General features: G+C 46.5%; 2 protein-coding genes across 2 annotated transcripts in view; one reads left to right on the forward strand and one right to left on the reverse strand.

Moving 5' to 3' along the window:
- The window catches only part of CHD9 (chromodomain helicase DNA binding protein 9), a 139,372-nt gene that overhangs the window by 46,925 nt on the left and 72,205 nt on the right, over positions 1 to 20,242 (reverse strand). Inside the window, 4 exon segments of the mRNA XM_044269481.1 lie at positions 4,840 to 5,036; positions 14,834 to 14,944; positions 17,241 to 17,420; positions 18,196 to 18,363. Coding sequence (XP_044125416.1) covers positions 4,840 to 5,036; positions 14,834 to 14,944; positions 17,241 to 17,420; positions 18,196 to 18,363 — 656 coding nt within the window.
- Positions 713 to 3,612, forward strand: LOC122920201. Its single transcript, XM_044269482.1, has 2 exons — positions 713 to 2,585; positions 3,180 to 3,612. Exons 1-2 carry the CDS (start codon positions 714 to 716, stop codon positions 3,576 to 3,578), a joined length of 2,271 nt encoding a protein of 756 aa, XP_044125417.1. The 5' UTR covers position 713; the 3' UTR covers positions 3,579 to 3,612.

The raw sequence follows: 20,242 nt of genomic DNA on the forward strand, positions 1-20,242 counted from the left end.
CTAACCTCTGGGACGAGGTTCCCAAAGTTGATATCCAGGTGGCCAAGGTCGTGAAAAAAACCTCAATACCCTTTGAGGATTCGTCACAGCTAAGGGACCCCATGGATAGGAAGCTAGACGGCCTGTTGAAAAAATCCTGGGAGTCAGGGGCAACCGCAATTAATACCAACATTGCAGCTACTTCGGTTTCCAGAGCCTTAATCTTGTGGATTAATCAACTGGAGAGTCACCTTAGGGCAAGAACATCCAGGGAAGAAATCCTAGAGTCTCTTCCGCTTCTAAAGATGGCCTCTAGTTTCCTGGCGGACGCCTCAGCGGAGACCATTAGATTCGCAGCCAAGTCCCAGTCTCAGACTAACGCTGCTAGACGGGCCCTCTGGCTCAAGTCCTGGTCTGGAGACGTAGCGTCAAAGAACAGACTCTGCTCCATTCCGTTCTCTGGCTCGTATATGTTCGGCCCAGTTCTGGACTCTATTCTCCAGAATGCGGCAGATAACAAGAAGGGGTTCCCTGAGGAGAAGCCAAAGAAACCCCAGCCCTTTCGGAGGCCCTCAGGCCAAAATCAGGCCAGGACCTATAGAGGGAAAGGAAAATCGGGCCGCTGGAGCTACCCCAAGGGTAGAGGCAGGGGTTTCCTCTTCAACCCCAACACCAATACAGGGAAACCATGACGCCAGACCAGTGGGAGGGAGACTTCGTCACTTTTGGGAAAGATGGAAGAGAGTTACCTGCAATCAATGGATCCTGGACTCCATCAGGGACGGCTTCAGGATAGATTTCAGAACTCCTCCTCCCCAAGTGTTCCAGGTGACCTATTTCGAATCTCCTCTCCTCCAACAGCAACTAAGGTCACATATTCAAGACCTCCTGGCTCTGGGAGCTATCACCCAGGTTCCTCCTCCCCAGCAGTTCACAGGCCATTACTCAAGACTTTTCTTTGTAAAGAAGCCAGACGGGTCGATGAGGACAATCATCAACTTAAAGTTTCTGAACAGGTGGGTGACGTACTACAGGTTCAAGATGGAGTCAATAAAATCCTCCACTCCTCTGATCCCTCCAGGTGCTCACCTTTGCACATTGGACCTCAAGGATGCGTATTACCACATCCCCATACATCCCCAACACCATCAGTACTTAAGGTTTGCGGTCAGGTACGGAAAGGAGACCTCTCACTACCAGTTCCAGTGCCTGCCGTTCGGTATCTCATCTGCCCCCCGCCTATTCACAAAGGTAGTATCCGAAATGATGGCCTTCCTTCGCCAGAATACAATTACAATCGTGCCCTACCTGGACGACTTCTTGCTGATAGCAGACTCGGTTCAAAAATTGATGGGGGACATCCACCAAACCTTAGCCCTATTCAAGGACTTGGGGTGGATCGTGAACTACCCGAAATCCGACTTGATACCGGACACAAGAAAGGAATTCCTAGGCACTCTCCTGGATACAAGAATACAACACTCATTTCTTCCAGAGAGAAAACAGACCAATCTGAGACAAAAGATAGAGTTGTTCAAAAAGAGGAAAACCCACTCGATCAGGGAAGCCATGCAGATCCTGGGTCTGATGACCTCCTGCATCTCAATAGTACCCTGGGCCCAATTCCACTCCAGAACCCTCCAGAATGCAGTTTTGACAGCTTGGAACAGAGACCACCGTTCTCTAAACTCCAGGATGAAAATATCGGGAAAAGTGATAAAATCCCTGTCCTGGTGGACAGAACCAGGGAATCTGGAGAAAGGAGTCCCGTGGAATTTGACTCCAGCCATAACCGTCACCACGGACGCGAGTCTGAATGGCTGGGGGGGGCACGTGGACCAGCATCTCTTCCAGGGTTCCTGGGTCCTTCAAGACAGGATAAGATCCTCAAACTACCGGGAACTGAAGGCAGTGCTGAAGACTCTGACAGCAGCCAAACATCTCCTCAAGGATCAACATGTCAGGATCCTATCCGACAACATTACTACGGTATGTTATCTAAAAAGACAGGGCGGTACCAGATGCCCGCTCCTTCAGGATCTAGCAGATCAAATCTTCATATGGGCAGAAAGGGAGGTTCGGTCCATTTCAGCAACCCATCTAAAGGGGTCTCAGAACTCGAGAGCCGACTTCCTAAGCCGTCACAGGATAGACGCGGGAGAATGGAATCTGAACAAACAGGTCTTCAGACAGGTCTGCCAGCTATGGGGTTATCCAGAAATAGACCTCTTCGCATCCAGGGGAAATTCTCAACTGGACTGTTTTTACTCACTAAACCCCAGCGAAAACCCAGTGGCAGTAGACGCCTTAGCCCAGAATTGGGACATGAAACTGGCCTACGCTTTTCCTCCTTTTCCCCTAATCCCGGCAGTCCTAAAGAAGATGAGGACCAGTACCACCACTCTGATCCTGGTCGCACCAGACTGGTCCAAGAGAGCTTGGTATCCCATCTTGAGGGAAATGTCGATCAAAGACCCGTACCCCCTTCCAGACAGGAAAGATCTGTTAACGCAGGGACCTCTGGAGCATCCCAATCTCAACAAGCTGAGACTGACTGCTTGGATCCTGAGAGGCAAACCCTGAGGAAGAAGGGTCTCTCCAATCAGGTAATATCAACACTGCAGCAATGCCGTAAACCGGTGACTTCAGCCATATATCTCAAAATATGGAAGAAGTTCTCATCTTGGCTAGTTCAGAATCATCCAGGGTCCAGTAATCCATCTATAGGCATTATACTAGATTTTCTCCAGAAAGGGTTCGATATAGGTCTAAGACCAGGTACCCTCAAGGTACATATCTCAGCCTTAAGTTGCTGCTTAGACGTACCATTGGCAGAACATAGGTGGGTCAAGAGATTTGTCAGAGCAGTCTCCAGAATACGGCCCACCCTGAGACAAACAGTCCCTGAGTGGGATCTAAATATAGTTCTAAATGGCCTATGTGATGCTCCCTTCGAACCTATCGAGGACATTCCCATCAAACTTCTATCCCTCAAGGCGGTGTTTTTAATAGCCATCACTACTGCTCGTAGGATAGGCGAAATTCAGGCCCTGTCAGTTAGGGACCCCTTTTTGAAAGTCCTAGACGATAGGATAGTTCTTAGGCTGGATCATTCCTTTCTTCCCAAAGTTGTCTCAACGTTTCACAGAGAACAGGAGATAATTCTCCCTTCGTTTTGTACCTCCCCCAAAAACATACAGGAGGAGCGGTTCCACTGTCTTGATGTAAGAAGAACGGTCCTCGCCTACATCAAGCGGACAAAATCCTGGAGAAAGTCAGCGAACCTCCTCATCCAATTCGGTGGTAGGAACAAGGGAAGCAAAGCCTCAAAAACCTCTTTAGCCCGCTGGATCAAGGAGACCATCAGGGAATGTTATAGACTGCAGAGTTCATCCTGCCCCATAACGTTGAGGGCTCATTCCACCAGAGCCATGTCCGCAACCTGGGCGGAGAAGGCTGGAGCTTCCATCGACCAGATCTGCAGAGCGGCAACCTGGTCCTCCTCCACTACCTTCGTCAGACACTACAGACTGGACTCTATGGCCAATCAGGACTTGGCTTTTGGCCGTAAGGTCCTGCAAGCAGTGGTCCCCCCCTAAATGGCGTTCTAAGTTGTTAGTTCTCCATGGGTGCTGTCATGGAGGACGTCCTGGAAACATATGTTTAGTTTACCGGTAAACTGCTTTCCAGGAGTCCGGAATGACAGCACCCAATACTACCCCCCCTTTTTCTGTTCCCTCCGGGACACTTTTTTGGTTTGTATATTTGTACTGCTACTGTATACAGTGTGAAGTAACACTTATTCTTGAAATAAAGATGTGGCAGCCTATCCGGTGTAGTAAGTTATAAACACTGGAGCAAGGGGGTGGGGAGGGGTCCTTTAAACTGTCTCTCTTCCTGTCCCAACAGAAACCAGTAAGGACATCCTCCATGGGTGCTGTCATTCCGGACTCCTGGAAAGCAGTTTACCGGTAAACTAAACATATGTTTCATGGCCATTTTGCATCAGTGTGTGCATCCATTTTCTGTCAGTGTCTGTTTTGCATCCCCGTTAAAAACGTACATGAAAAATGGATGCATTTGATTGGCAGTGGTTTGTAGACACACCCACAGCCCCCACCAAAAATAGTGTAGGAATTTCTATTTATTTTTTTGCTGCCCCCAACTTTAATAATGCCCACTATTTTGGCCCCAGCTAAAAAAATGTCTCCCACGGTGTAAATTTTTTTTTTTTTTTTTTTTTATAGTGCCCCCTGCTTTAATAATGCCCCCATCTTAAATAATTTCCCCCATGGTTTAAAAAAATGCCCCCATAAATAGTCCACTTGCCCCCTCATCTTATCCACTTGCTCACGCAGCAGCACTGAACAGGACCTGCCGAAGAACCTGTGATGTGCGTGATGACGTAACTGAGTGCTCCCACATGGTTATGTCACCGCATATCGCAGGTCCTGCTCAAAGAGAGAAGAGACTGCTGGAGCGCAAGCAAGTGGATGAGGAGAGTTTTTTTTTTTTTTTTTAACCCCTAAATAGCCATATAAAGTGTACCCGTTTTTAAGGGCCGTTAGACAGGTGCACTTCTGTCAATCGGCCGTTGAAAACGGTCCCATTGATTTCAACGGGGTTCATCTGGCCATGGAAACGGACAAAAATAGGACACGTCCCATTTCTGGGCGGACGCTATTCACTGGCCGTTAAAAGAACGGCCATGTGAATAGCCCCATAGACTTTCATTGGTGCTAAAAATTGCCACTATTTACTGTCATGTGCATGAGGCCTAAAAGTGACTTCACTATGGAAACATTACAATTATTAGCAAAACAATATTGTAATTTGCTGTTTTTCTATAAAATTTCGTACCCATAAACCAAAAGATTCTTCTCGACTCTGAAGCATTCAGTTCTGCCATACCCATTTAAACGATCATATGGTCTTCGCAGCTTGGGTTTATCATCTCCTTCGCTTTCTGCTTCAGAAAGCTCTGCAAGTTCATCCTTGGTAGCACTAAAAGGTCGGGTCTGCTTGCGAATCCTTGGTGTATCGATGACCAGGCTGTTCTGCAGGTGGATGTAAAGCATAGTCAACTATAAAAATACTCTAGTGTACATTGCTAAATAATGAACTCCGTTTTATTGATTCACAGTAGAATGGGATCAATGTATTTATTTAGGGCTAAAATATGGCTTGTAAAGCAAATTTCTAGGTAATGAAAGTTGCCCTCTATATACAACTAGAGATGACCATTCGGCCACAACTTCATAGGTGGGGTCACACAGTAGTGTTGGGCAAAAGGGACAAGCTCACTGTCACCAGTCCAACATAAACCCAAGGTGTAGTCAGTGGTCTCTATACACCAGTTCTCCTGTTCTAAAAATATAAATTTTTATTTTATAGACAAGATTGGCAGTATCCGGTAGGAAATAATCTTCCAGTCCCCAAATAATTTCAATCCTCCTCCCTCCAATTTCTCCACATGCTCTCTCCCCTCTTTTGACCCTATAACGGAGGAAGAAGTCTCCAGGCTTCTCTCTTCTCTACCCACAACCTGTAGCAGTGATCCTATTCCATCACACCTCCTCCAGTCCCTCTCCCCGGCTGTAATCACTCAGCTAACCACAATTTTTAACCTCTCTCTTCTGGTATCTTTCCCTCTTTCAAACACTATTATAACCCCCACTACTAAAGAAACCATTTCTTGACCCGACCTGTGCTGCTAACTACAGACCTTTTTCTAACCTCCCCTTCATCTCTAAACTCCTTGAACGTCTTGTCTACTCTCGCTTAATAAGCTATCTCTCTGCAAACTCTCTTCTTGACTAGTGTTGAGCGAACTTGTGTTTTAAGTTCGGTGTCTAAAGTTCGGGATCAGGTTATCGAAGAATCGCGTTATGGATTCCGCTACCACGGACCATAACTTGGTCCGGGGTAGCCGAATCCATAACGCGATTCTTCAATAACCTGATCCCGAACTTTAGACACCGAACTTAAAACACAAGTTCGCTCAACACTATTCTTGACCCCTTACAATCTGCCTTCCGCCCTCTACAGAAACTGCCCTTACTAAAGTATCTAACGATCTCCTAACAGCAAAAAGAAATGGTGACTATTCTCTACTGATTCTGTTGGATCTCTCTGCAGCGTTTAATACCGTAGACCATAAACTTCTCACCATGCTCCACTCAATTGGCTTTTAAGGACACTGCTCTCTCCTGGTTCTCTTCCTATCTCTCTGGCCGCTCCTTTAGTGTATCATTTGCTGGCTCTTCTCCTCTTCCTCTTGATGTTGACGTTCCTCAGGGCTCAGTCCTAGGTCCTCTACTCTTCTCCCTCTATACAGCCCCCATCGGACAGACTATTAGTAGATTTGGCTTTCGATACCAGCTCTATGCTGATGACACCCAACTATATACTTCATCCCCTGACATCACCCCTACTTTACTCCAAAACACCAGTAATTGTCTGGCAGCTGTCTCTAACATCATGTCCTCTCTATATCTAAAACTGAAACTCTAAAAAGAAAAACTGAACTTCTTGCCTTTTCCCCCATCTAATAACTCGCCTAAACTTGATATTTCAATTTCGGTCTACAGCACTATCATAACTCCTGTGCAACATGCCCAAAGTATTGGGGCCACATTTGACTCTGATCTTTCCTTTGTTCCCCATATTCAATCGCTTACACGCTCTTGTCGTCTGCACCTCAAGAATATGGCCAGAATCCTCCCTTTTCTTACGGTGAAAACGGCAAAAACTCTTGTTGTTGCCTTGATTCATTCTCGTCTTAATTATTGCAACACATTACTAATTGGTCTCGCTAAACTCCTGCAGCCAGGCTCATCTATCCATCCAACCGCTACACTGATGCTACTAGTCTGTGCCAGTCACTGGTTGCCCATCCACCACAGAATACAGTTCAGACTTCTCACCCTCACCCACAAAGCTCTCCTCAGTGCTGCACCTCCATACATCTCCTCCCTCATCTCCATCTACCACCCTACTCGTGCTCTCCGTTCTGTTAGCGACCTAAGATTAATAACCTCCATAATTCGTACCTCTCACTCCTATCTTCAAGACTCTTCTCGAGCTGCACCTACTCTATGGAATACTCTGCCTCGGAATACTAGGTTAATTCACAACTTCTCCACCTTCAAATGTGCCCTAAAAACAGATCTTTTCAGGCAGGCTTATCAAGCTACCTAAACTGACTATTCCCCAACTAAACCCCCCCCCCCCCCAACAACTCCTCTGGCTGGAACTCTATCCTCTAGTAGTCCCAAAGCAGATTGTCCGGCATCACTCCTGTCATTTCAATAATGTCTCAATCCTACTCATCATAGTCGACTACCTTGTGTCACCCCCAATTCATCATAGATTGTAAGCTCTTGTGAGCAGGGCCCTGACTCCTAGTGTTTCAGATGCTAATTAGCCAGTTACTTTTGTTATGTACATGAACCCTATGAATTTGTAAAGTGCTGCGAAATATGGTGGCGCTATATAAATACATTTTATTATTATTATAGACTGTTTTTGCATGGATGCTAGGGTGGGGTTCAAGTGTACCTCCAATCGCAAACAACTTTCCATTGGGCGTGGCCTGAGAGCGCATGGAGTAGGACGCACCGCTCACAGCTCCTGCCGATATCCTGAATAAATATATGGTAGCACCCAGCTAATTGCTTTCCTGGTGTACCCTGGTGGAGAGACAGAGACCGGAGAGTGCAGCGGTGATTGTGAGTGCCCCGTTATGCCGCGGAAGTCAAGTAAAGCGCCGAGGTCTGACAGGCTGGATGCGGGCCAAGATGGCGCCGATGGAGGAGAGGAGCCGGCGCAGATGACGATGAGTCAGAGTGTGGCGGCGAAACTGAGCAAGTATGCTCGTGCTGATGGCAGAGTGGGCGATTGGGCTGAGGAAAAGGAGGTGGACATACATACCTCGTCTGATCAGGAGGACGGTTCCCTTGATGGTGAGGCCCTGGATGCGGTGAACTGGCCGCCGCTCACTCCTGCAGGCGCAGTGAAAAATACAGTAGGCCCTAAGGCTGCAGCTACTGAGGAGCCCACCCTGAAAGATATCATGGTTGCTGTGGCTAGCTGTAACAGTACCCTGAAAGTGCTCACAGTGCAAGTTGGCAGCCTGAGATCAGATGTGTCTATAATTAGGCATGACCTGCATAAGATTTCTGAGCGTACCTCTGAATTAGAGAAAAGGGTGTCCACAATTGAAGATGCTGTACAGCCGTTGCAAATGGCGGCGAAAATGAATGCTAAGGACATAGCTGCTTTATACGCCAAAACGGACGATCTGGAGAACAGGTCCAGAAGAAGTAACCTGCGGATTGTGGGAATGCCAGAAAAGGCGGAGGGGGACAATGCCACGGAGTTCGTGGAAAAGTGGTTGTATCAGCTATTTCATGAGAAAGGCCTTTCTTCCCTGTATGCGGTAGAACGGGCGCACAGGGTGCCCATGCGGCCGCTGCCGCCCGGCAGGCCCCCCCGCCCGATGTTGGCGAAGATTCTGCACTTTAAGGACCGGGACACTATCCTGCGGCAGTCTAGGGACAATGTGGAGATGGTCCTGAATGGAGCTAAAGTGTCCATATTTCCTGATTACTCGAATGAGGTGCAGCGGAGAAGAAGTAGATTTATGGATGTAAAGAAGAGGCTGAGAGGATTACAAGTCCAGTATGCTATGCTGTTCCCTGCTAAATTGCGTGTGGTGGCTTTGGGATCCACCAGATTTTTTGAGGATCCGGAGGAAGCGGCGCAGTGGCTGGACGTCCACGAGCGGCAATTGAGGAGTGGGGCCCTGGACACTTGAAGACAGCTGAGATATGGTTCTTATGCTTATTAATACCATGTGTTTGCACTTTAAGGTTGCTATGATGTTGCACCAGTTATGAAGTGTGTTATGCAATGCTACCGTATGGTAGATCCTGAGGAGGGAGTAGGCGGTTTCGCAATGTTAGATGTTTTTCTCTGTAGTGGGGAGGATTCTCTACTCAAGAAAAGGAGTTGTAATATGTTATAAGTATAATAGGTTTGGGGGCGAGTTGCTCTCTGTATGCCCTGTGTTAGGGAGGGTGGGTGTTGGAGGGGGGACTGAGATCCCCGGGTACAGTAACCTGTTATTGGATGGGGAGGGGGGTGGGGGTGGGGGGGGGGTTGGGGTAGGAGTAGAAAGACCGATAGGAGTATGATGAAGGGAGGTGTGTGTGAGTGGATGGGGTGTGAGCGGGGAGTGAGACTCAGATATGTTGGTATGTTTCACCATGACACGGGGGATTAAAGTGTTGAGCTGGAATGTGAGAGGTATGGCGGATGGGAAAAAACGGCAGAGTATTTTTCACTATTTGGGGCGCTTTCAGCCAGCCGTTCTTTGCTTGCAAGAAACGCACTTGACTAGGGATACTGTACATTGGCTGAGCAAGAATTGGGTGGGCCAAGTGGTTCATGCGACGCACTCTTCGCATTCCAGGGGGGTGAGTGTTTTAGTGCATAAGAGTATCAGGTATGAACATGTGCAGCAATGTGTGGATGGTGAGGGCAGGTTTGTCTGTATTGTGTGTAAGATTGATGGGGTCCAGGTGGTATTAGTGGCGGTTTATGTGCCACCTCCGTTTGCTTCTCCCTTGGTGAGGGCGATTATGTCGTTTGTGGCGGACTTCCCTGGGTTGCCTTGGCTACTAGTGGGGGACTTTAATTGCACGCCGGATGATTTGATGGATAGATGTAGGGTGGAAGGAGCGGGCGGATCGCCAGGTAGTGCGGCCTTGAGGAATATTATGGCTGAAGTTGGTTTGGTGGATGTGTGGAGAGTTCGCAACCCCGATAGGCGTGAATATTCGTGTCGGTCTGCTACGCATCATTCATTATCACGTATTGATTTGGCGCTTGTTAATGACCGTATGTTACCTCTGGTCCGGGGGGTTGTTTATCATCCCCGGTCGTTGTCTGACCACTCTCTGGTACAGATTGATTTGTGCTTGGGGGAGCTTGGACAGGGACCGAGGTTGTGGAAGTGCAATCCGCACTGGCTGAATGTATTGGGGGATCTATCTGAAGTCTCTAAAGCGGTTAAGGAATACTTTGCAATAAATGTAGGAACGGCCTCGATTCACGGGGTTTGGGATGCTATGAAAGCATTCTTGAGGGGAGTGTTAATTAAAGAGATTTGTAAGCACAAAACCAAGTCTAGGGAGGCGGATGTTAAGGTACATTTACAAGCGGCAGAAGCTGAGCGAGTGTTTGGCAGGGTGCCTTCCCTGGTTAATAGTGAGGCGCTGGCGGGGGCTCAGGAGCAGTTGAGGTGTCACTTAATTCAGGCAGCGGAGCGGAAGCGTAGTTTTTACCGCCAAAGGTCCTTCGAAGAGGGTGAGAAGGTAGGGCATTTGCTGTCGGTCGTCTCTCAGGCCCAGCGGGGATCCTCCTGTATACAGGAGCTGAGGGATGGGAATGGGTGCGGTAGGCAGGATACCAAGGGAATTTTAGAGGTATTAAAGGGATTTTATGTGTCACTGTATGAATCTACTGTCCCTAGTTCTGGGGAAGCGCTGAACGCCTTTTTAGAGGGGGCACAGTTGCCGGTTCTGTCGGAGGAGGATAGAGAGAGACTGGAGGAGCCGATTTCATTGGAGGAACTGGAAGCAGCACTGGGTGGGATGGCGAATGGTAAGGCCCCGGGGGCAGATGGTTTGCCTGTGGAGGTATATAAGAAAATGCAGGGGTTGCTTCTCCCGGAATTACTCAAGGTGCTGGAATACTCACTGGAGACTGGTTCGCTTCCACCCTCAATGCAGGAGGCTATAATTGTAGTACTTCCCAAACCTGGGAAAGATCCCAAATTTCCAGAATCGTATAGACCAATTTCGCTTCTTACGGCTGATGTGAAGCTCCTGGCTAAGGTGTTGGCGAACAGGTTGTCCAGGGTGATTCTGTCTATTGTACATCCTGACCAGACAGGTTTTATGCCTGGGAAGTCGACGGCTATCAACATCAGGAGGCTGTATGCTGGTCTGAATGTCCCGGCTGACAACTGCGGGGATAGGGCCTTGCTTTCCTTAGATGCCGCTAAGGCATTCGACAGTGTGGAGTGGACGTACCTGTGGGGTGTTCTGAGAGTTATGGGGTTTGGGGACCGGTTTGTGCGGTGGGTGCAGGTTTTGTATTCCTGTCCCAGAGCCCGTATTAGAGCGAATGGAGGGTTGTCGGACAGTTTTAAATTGGCAAGAGGCACCAGACAGGGATGCCCATTGTCGCCCCTATTATTTGCTCTGGCCATTGAGCCACTAGCTGCTTTGATACGCCTGTCTCCTCATATTGTGGGGTTTAGATACGGTAATGTCCAGAATAAGGTGGCTCTTTACGCCGATGATACCTTGCTTTTTCTGGGCGATACTGGGTCATCCTTGGATGGTGCCATGTCACTGATAGATAGCTTTGGGAGCTTCTCCGGTCTTAGGATTAATTGGCAAAAATCTGCTTTGATGCCTGTGGATGGACAGTGTGTGCCTGAGGTGCGAGAGGATGATAGAATTCCTTGGGTGACGAAGTTTAAATATTTAGGATTGTACATAACGCCTAGACTGATGGATTTTGAGGATCTTAATCTAACCCCTCTGCTGGTAGCTTTCAGGCTGAAGGTGAGAATTTGGTGTAAGCTCTTTTTGTCGGTAGTGGGTAGAGTGAACCTTTTAAAAATGGTAATGATGCCGCAGTTACTCTATGTGCTTAATAATGCCCCTGTCTGGATTCCGCGAGATAGGTTTAGGAAAATACACTCCATTTTTAGAGATCTTATTTGGAAGTATGGCCAAGCAAGGATTAAATTGGAGACGCTGCAGTACTCTAAGACGGAGGGCGGTTTGGCTGTACCTAATGCTTGGTTGTATTTCCTGGCGGCTCAGTGTCAGCATTTTAAGGGCTGGATTGACTTTCAGGCCGTGGATGTGACGGGAAAGATATTACAGCATTGGGTGGGTAGTAGGGACCTTATGTGCATTTTGGAGGGGGCGGGCATGCATGGGGGGAAAGATAGGGTCCTAGTAATTGATCTTATGAAGAAAGTGTGGGCGACGGTGAAGCAAATTAGGGGTGTGGGAGGAGTGGGGGAGCTTTCCCCAATATGGGACAACTGTCTGTTGCCAGAATTCATGTCACTGTCGGGACTTAGGAACTGGGAGTCTAGGGAAGTCATGAGGATAGGTCAATTACTTGATGGCACGGTATTCAAATCTTTTCAGGGTCTGCAACAAGAGTTTGATGTCCCCAAGAATTGGTTCTATCAGTATCTGCAATTGCGGCATGCATATGAGGTCACGGTGAGAAAAGGGTGTCGTATAGCTACAATGGATGTGGTGCAGAAACTTATCCTTCCGAAGGGCGGGAAGAGAGGACTGATTTCTCAGGTGTATACGGTGTTATTGGATAGCTTTCTGGAGGGATTCCCCCGGTCAAGGATGATGAAGTGGGAAGGGGACTTAGGTGCAGTTTCGAAGGATCAGTGGGATGATATATTGGAGGCGGTTCCCAGAGTGTCTCTCAGCGAGCAGGCAAAATTATCACAACTTTTTATCATTCAGAGTGTATAAGACACCAGTGTTTTTACGGAAAATTGGGGTCAGGACCGATGATAGGTGTCCGAAATGTATGGTGGAAGGAGCGGATCTGGTGCATATGTTGTGGTCGTGCTCGGTTATAAGTGGATATTGGGAAAGGGTGATGAATAGGATTAACCGGAACATGGGGCTGAGATTGCAAAGAGATCCTAAGATGTGTGTGCTGGGATATGTAGCTGAGATTGGAGAGAGTGAGTTGGTTAAGGTGGCGGTGGGAAGACTGCTTTATGTGGCTAGGAAACTGGTGGCGCAGAGGTGGATCCAGGGGAGTCCGCCAACTATAGAAGAGTTTGAAAGGAAGGTGAATGACATGTTGATCTTGGAAAAGAGTGTGTTTGTAAAGCGTGGCTGCCCTCAGAAGTTTGAAAAACTGTGGAATGAATGGTTGTCTCATACTCATCTCATGTTATAAAATGGGTTTGAAGGTTTAATACTCCTTTTTCTTTGTTGGGGGGGGAGGGGACGAGGGGGGAGGGGGGGGGGGAGATGTCCTGTTGGTCAAGGGAAAGTTGACCTGTTTAGGGATATGGTAGATTTTGGGGGATGTTTACTCTCTGCGATTTCATGTACTCAAGTGTGAGTATGCTGTGCTATGGTAATAATTATTATGCTTGTTGCTGTGAGCCATGATGGAATTTTATTCTGTTATTCATTTTGTCATATTGTGATTGTGAACCCTGAAAATGTCTTTTTTGGAAAAAAGAAAACAGAAATTTCAATTTCAATAAAAATGATTTGATTTAAAAAAAACAAACAACTTTCCATTAATCAGTAGTTTTTAAAATACCTTATTGCAGAAAAATGCCTTACCTCCACTTAAGATGAATGTACACATGCAATAGCTGTCGGCCGAATGTTCCCCATACACATTCAGCGTGACCGAACGTGTATGTGTATTTTATGAGATAGTGTAGACATACGCCACTTCTGGCGGCAGCTTATCTCACTGGAAAACAAAGGATCAGGCGAAAATATTCATTTTGCCCAATCCTTCTCTTCCTTGGCATCCTATGTCGAGGGAGAGTCGGGAGCTCCCCATACATTAAACTGACGTTCGGCCGACAATACACTAATGTGTATGGGGGCCTTTTGATTCCTTTCCCCCTAGATCCCCACTCCTGCACTGATGTGCAATTCCGAACAAAGGAGATGCAATATCGGCTCACTGAAAGATCAGGTTACAACTGATGCCTATAGAAGCTTATGGAGGGAGAGGGAGGTAACGATAAGAGACTGCTGCTACTAGTAAGTGGCTTACTGTTTCACCCCAGTGCTGGATTAACAGCTACATTCTTCATTACTGCTGTACACTGTTCTCCATGTTTCTGGAGTGTATGTGAAAGACAAATAGGTCTTAACTTTGTGTGCTGTGTATTGGAAGCATCTCCTGCTCTCCCTTCCACCTCCTCTTTCCCTCTCTATAGACTTCCATGGGCAGCAGCTGTGAGCCGATTTCAGTTCATATTCTTCACTGCCTCCCATGTATGGATCTCATCAATGAATTGAAAGTAAGTGAACTATGCAGGAGGAAGGTAGGAGTCTGATAAGTGGAGAAAGAGGCATTTACTAGATATATTACTAAGTTTCTTCTCTTCACTTGTACTACTGATGTATGGAAAGTTGCTCACAACTGGAGGTACAATTTTTAAAGGGCTTGTCCACTATTTTATATTGAGGACCTATTCTCAGGATAGGTCATCAATATCAGATTGGGGGGGGGGGGGGGGTGTTACACCTGCTGATCAGCTGTTTTATAGAGACTGCAGCGCTTGTACGAGCACTGCCTTCTCTTCATTGTCTACCTGCTCACCGCCGCAACTGCAGCAATAAGCAGGAGTATCTATATATCTCAGCCGTCCCATTCACTTCAATGTAATGGCTCCTTCCGATTTACTTGAAAAGGAAGGAGACTTCCCACTGAAGTAAAATTGGACTGCTGATATGTAACTACACCTGCTTATTGCTGCAGTTGCGACGGCGACCAGGTAAACAATGAAGAGAAGGCAGTGCTTGTACAAGCGCGGTGATCTCTTCAAACAGCTGACTGGCAGGGGTGCTGGACCCTCAGCCAAAACTGGATATGGCCTGAGTGAGATGGCAACGTCTGATTCTTCACTCCATTTCCAGTGCTGTTGCTCTATCACTTTAGTAGATACTTGGTGTAATTGTCAGACTTATGTGGAATTGTAAGATGCTTATACTAGAATGTCGCACACAAATAATAAAATCAGTATACTTACTCTGCCGCTCACTGAATCTATGTCAATTTCTGCCTTTTTAGCCCATTTCTGCCAGAAGTTTGGGTCATCCAAAGAGATGTCGGTTCTGTTACCAGAAGCCACAAAGCTAGCCTGGGTAGAAGGAAATCAGATCTTAGTATCTCATCTGTTAGCAGATCCATGTAATGCAGGCAATATAATAAAATGTACAGTGCTCAATTGCTTCAATAGCATTTGTTTGGCTGCGGCACCGCAATAACTGCTGCGCTAAAGTGTATTAAATGTAATTGAAATTATACCGCGCTCGAAGGGGAGGGGGTAATCGTAAGTTCCCATGTTACACTGAGTCCTCAGCAAGGCTGCTAGTGTTTATTTATTTTCCCTTATGGTTGGCGCTGCTCTGAGGTAGGTCCCTTCCTGTATCGGGTCCGGGGTCCCACACTGTAACGAGTTACCTTCTTTGATGTACAGCTAACCCCCCGGCTGATGGCGAGATGCTGTAAAGATAGGAGTTAGCAGTTTGCGCTCACGGAGCGACTAGTGACGACACTCCTTCAGCTAAGGGTTGCTACAGGTGCCAAAAAGCAACATGTTTCGGACAAACGCTGTCCTTCCTCAGGGAGTGTTGCAGGGCTCTTCTAGCGCTTCCTATTTATGCGCTCGCATTCAGATGTTAATGCTTAACCCCTAATTCTCCGTTTTGCAGTGATTTACAGTGTACCTCGACATGAGCAGCCTTACTCAAACGCAAAGAATTCTATCTCGGCGTTCAGACCATTTGGTATTAAGGAATCCATATTGAATATCCACTTTGTTTCAACCTTGGACCTCTCTTTAATAGTCACCACCCCTTTTATTCACTATTTCTACCCCGCAAAAACCTGAGCCGGCAAACTTCCCTCCGTGCCTTTCTCCATAGTGGTGTGACAGCGGGTGTCCCTCAGATTTTCTGTATATTATAACATGTTCCCCTATTCTTTTTTTCAGTTGTCTTTTTTGTGCGGCTGATGTATTTTTTTTGTGTATATTATTCCACTGCTGTTACATGTTATGAATTGCTTAATGTTCTGTTTTATGAGACTTCAGTGTTCTCTATTCGTATTTAAATTTTATTGTCCTGTGATTTATTTATTTTTTACATCCCATGCATTTTTTACATGGGTAAAAGCCAAGTGATTGCCCTTCTTTTTTCGTACATCCCCTCCTACTGTTACTTTTTGCTGTGCACCTATTTGTTGATGCAGATTACCTATATTTCTAGACTTGCGGAATACAAATTTTGGTTCTGCAGGGATAAGTTCACCAATTATTTTGTCCTCTTTAAGGGTGACCCAATGTTTTAATTCTTTTTCTAAAATATGACATCTGGCTGTTGTAAGGTATAATTAATGGGGGGCTTGATACTACTTCCTCTACTGATTCGGTTTTTCTCGTCTCTAGAGGAAGCATTAACATCTGAAAGCGAGCGCATAAATAGGCAGCACCTAGAAGAGCCCTGTCACAGTCCCTCCTGTGAGAGGCAAGAAGATCTGATAGACTTGCTGCACGTGAGGCTATCTGACAGGTCTCTGTTTTCCTCCATGTATGTTGTTTGGCATGATCTCACCTCTCCTCAGGTGCTGCTCGTTATCAGTGATGAGGCTCTATTTAGATCCGCCTCACACTGCTGACCATGCGGTTGATAGCTTCTGCTTGGAGTTGCTAATGCTGGTTTGTCTTTGATCTCCTGCTTCTCCATACATCTCTAAGCTAAGTACTTGTTGCCTTCACCGTTTCTTATTATCTGGTGTGTTTCTAGGCCTCAGGTTCCTTCATTCTGGAAGGAACTAGCTGTCTCATCCCCTGCTACCTATCCTAGGGCTCGTCAGTTTTAGCAGGGCTTTAGGTATCCAGTGTATGAATATTTCCACCATCAGGATCTGATCATACTGGCAGGAGTTAGGGATTACTAGGAGGTCACCAGCCCTCTTCCTTAGCTTTTGAGGCCTAGATTGTTGTCTATTCGTTGTGGTGTGTATTTGGCGTTTTCCCTTAACATGTGGCACTCCCTGAGAAAGGACAACGTCTGTCGGAAACGCATTGGAGGCTGTAGCAACCCTTAGCTGAAGGAGTGAGCGCAAACTGCTAAATCCTATCTTTACAGCATTACGCCACCGGCCGGGGCGTGACTGTACATTAAAGAAGGTAACCAGTTACAGTGTGGGACCCCGGGCCCGATACAGGAAGGGATCTACCTCAACAGAGCAGCGCCAACCATAAGGTAAAAAAAAAAAAAAAAAAGTAGCAGACTTGCTGAGGACTCCTCGTGTAACAGGGGAACTTACGATTACCCCCTCTCCTTAGAGCGCGGTATCATTTGAATTACATTTAATTTAATAAAATGATAGTACAAGACATGCCATAGACCTCCGTAGCAGATACTGCATACCTTGGCAAAGGTTGACCCTCTTCCCTCAGACTCTATAGTAATGGTTTTTGTCCTTCGCTGAAGTATTTGGTCAATGTCCTCTTCACAAAACTTTGAGCCCTCGTCCTCCTCGTCCATAATTGCTCCATATGCACCTCGCCTGAGAAGGTCTTCTATCTCTTTCTTTGAGAGTTGCTGAATCTGTCCATGGAGGGAAATAATACCATTAAATGAATGTACTAAACATCCCAAGGACTGCAAGCTGGTATGGCCAAGTTCTATTCTTACATTTCTATGCTATATCTATATGTATTAACGGTTTGTCAATGTCCATATCGCATTGCCCTCAAAACTGCTGACTGCTCTATATATGTGATAGGGGAGCAGCGCGAACAAATCTAGAGTGAAGGTCATGCAGTTTGCATGACTGAGAAATCAAAGTTTCATCCCATTGGTGCCCAGGAGGCTCATGTTCAGTGATCTGGGCTCTCTACACTGAACGCTCACCAGACCCTACCCTCTGCTCGTGGTCTTCTGATTGCACTCAGGGCAGAGGGGATGAGTTTGGAAGCATTCTGTACAAGGGCACTGAATATGAAGGCAGTGCATCCAAGGTACCTATGGTCAAGGCACCTTGCAGGACCATCATGTCTGCAGCGCTCTCCCGGTCCCCTACTATTTGCTGTCAGCAGTTTACAAGGAACTGTAGTATCAGGAATAGTTACTTTTATCAGTGCATTAATTACCTGTTACAATGTCTATTCATTCACTATTTTTGCATCTTTTATCTCGGGGCTGTCAAACTCATGGCCCTTCAGCTGTTGCAAAACTACAACTCCCAGCATGCCATGATAGCTCTAGGCTTTCCAGGCATGGTAGAAGTTGTAGTTTTGCAACAGCTGGAGGGCCATGAGTTTGAAATCCCTGTTCTAGCCGGATCATTTTAGCAGAGACGGATACAGAAAGTGTCCCTCACCCCTCCGACGCTGTTCTCTCTTCCGCTCATACTCTGGAGGACAGCTTTGTCTAAGCCCAGCTTGAGGCTTGCTCGGTCAAACATCTCTCGCTCATAGGAGTTTCTCGTTATTAATCGATACACCTTCACAGCTTTGTTCTGACCAATTCGGTGACATCGGGCTTGAGCCTTGTGAAAGGAACGTATGATGAACAAAATTAAAATGATGACCCAAAACCCATCAGTACTGCCATAATGTCTACAATAACTATAATGCATGGCAGCCATCACCAAAATGAACAATGCAAAAAACAGCACCTCCAAACAATGTGAACAAAGGGTTCAGGTGCACACTACGCTTTGTACACAATTTCTTATTTTTTTTGTGGTGCGGGTTGCCTCCATTTGGACCAAGCACTCCCTGTCCATCTGCCTAGCGCTTCTAATCAGAGTATAATATAGCAGGAGTCTACATTGCCCTGGATTTTGCAGGCCAAAAGCCCAGGAGAGGCAAGACTGATAGTGTAGGTCCCATCTGTGGAAGCCACCTTTTGAACAATCCGCTTCTAATTTTCATATAGGATGTAAAAGCAGTCATGTAGTTTATATTATTCATGATTCCAGTGTTTGCGTGCGTCTTTGCGCATGGCAGTGTAGTCCTTGCAAACTGAAAAGCAAGTTATCTGCAAAACACAGAGGCCCCTTTATCAAATGGTTTATCCAACATACTATGGAGCACGCCATATATGCACCGCAATTTGTGACTCTTCTCTCTCGCCACCTGTTAAGAGCGATGAGAAAAGGGGTTGTGGCTCTGTGAAGGGCACGCCCAATGCTGGAGTAAACTGTACTTCAAATCTGCAGCAGGTGCAGACAATGCCAAATCTATAAAGAGGCCTCCTCAGGAATCGGGTGCATTTTGTGCTGATGGGCTTTGTTTTAAAGGGAACTTGTCATCAACTTTATGCTAACCTCACTGAGGGCAGCATAAAATAGTGACAGAAATGCTGATGTCAGCGGGGTGTCACTCATCAGCTAAAAGTATGTGGTTGCTGAGAACCAGCATCATAATCATTGCAGCCCAGACCTTAAAAAGAGTCCAATCTACCTGAGAAAAGTCCTGGTTATTCCTAATCTCCTGCTGATGATTGGCAGTTCTCTCCTAGAAAGAAAGGTAGAAAACTAGGTAGAAGACTCAGTCATCAGCAGGTGGGCAGGAGAGCAGGAATTCATGAATAACCAGGACTCTTCTCAGGTGGCCGGGACTCTTTTCCAGGCCCAGTCTGCAAGGATTGTAATGTTGGTTCTCGGCAACCACTTACTTTTATCTTATAAATGTCAGACCGCTGAAATCAGCTCACCTGTCTCTACTTTATTCTGCTGTTAGTATGGGCGGCATAAAGTTGATGACAGGTTCCCTTTAAGACTGGAGTAGGTAACAGCAGTCTTGGTATATCTGCCACATTGCGTTTTTGTAACACTGGGTAAACCCGATTTGTATAAATTTGCTTTTAAAGGACACTTACAGTATATTATCTAGGGTCATGTCCTGAGTCCAATATTTCCTTGGTCTACTGCTGGGCTCTGTTCGCCTGGCTCCAGCAATGATGTGACTGGAGCAGCCAAGTGGTAACCTCAGTGGTGTAGACAGGTCACTGCTATACAAAGTGGTTGCAGTGATCATATGCCATACTGACACATTACATCAGGTAGCACAGAGACCAACCAAGGAACCAGGGAGTGCTGGAACTTGGCAGCAGGCGATTGGTAAGTGGAGTATTACATTATTTTTTTTATTTCATAACACTGCAAAAAAATGCTTGGGCTTAGACAATCCCTTTATGTGGGTAATTATGACAATCAATAGGGTATATGTGCGGCATATTGACAAGCCCTTGCGTGTACTTGGCTGCAGTACGAGACGCCAATCCTGATGATGCAAACACGATATATTATGCTGCATTTAAATGATCGAATAATCTTCCAGATTATCGGGAAATACTGATCCTGCGAACGGTCGTTCCTCGCAATCTGACTGTGTAAATGTGCTGCCGACCACCTGATTAAA

The sequence above is a fragment of the Bufo gargarizans genome, chromosome 10 (assembly GCF_014858855.1).
Source record: "Bufo gargarizans isolate SCDJY-AF-19 chromosome 10, ASM1485885v1, whole genome shotgun sequence".
Lineage (NCBI taxonomy): Eukaryota > Metazoa > Chordata > Amphibia > Anura > Bufonidae > Bufo > Bufo gargarizans.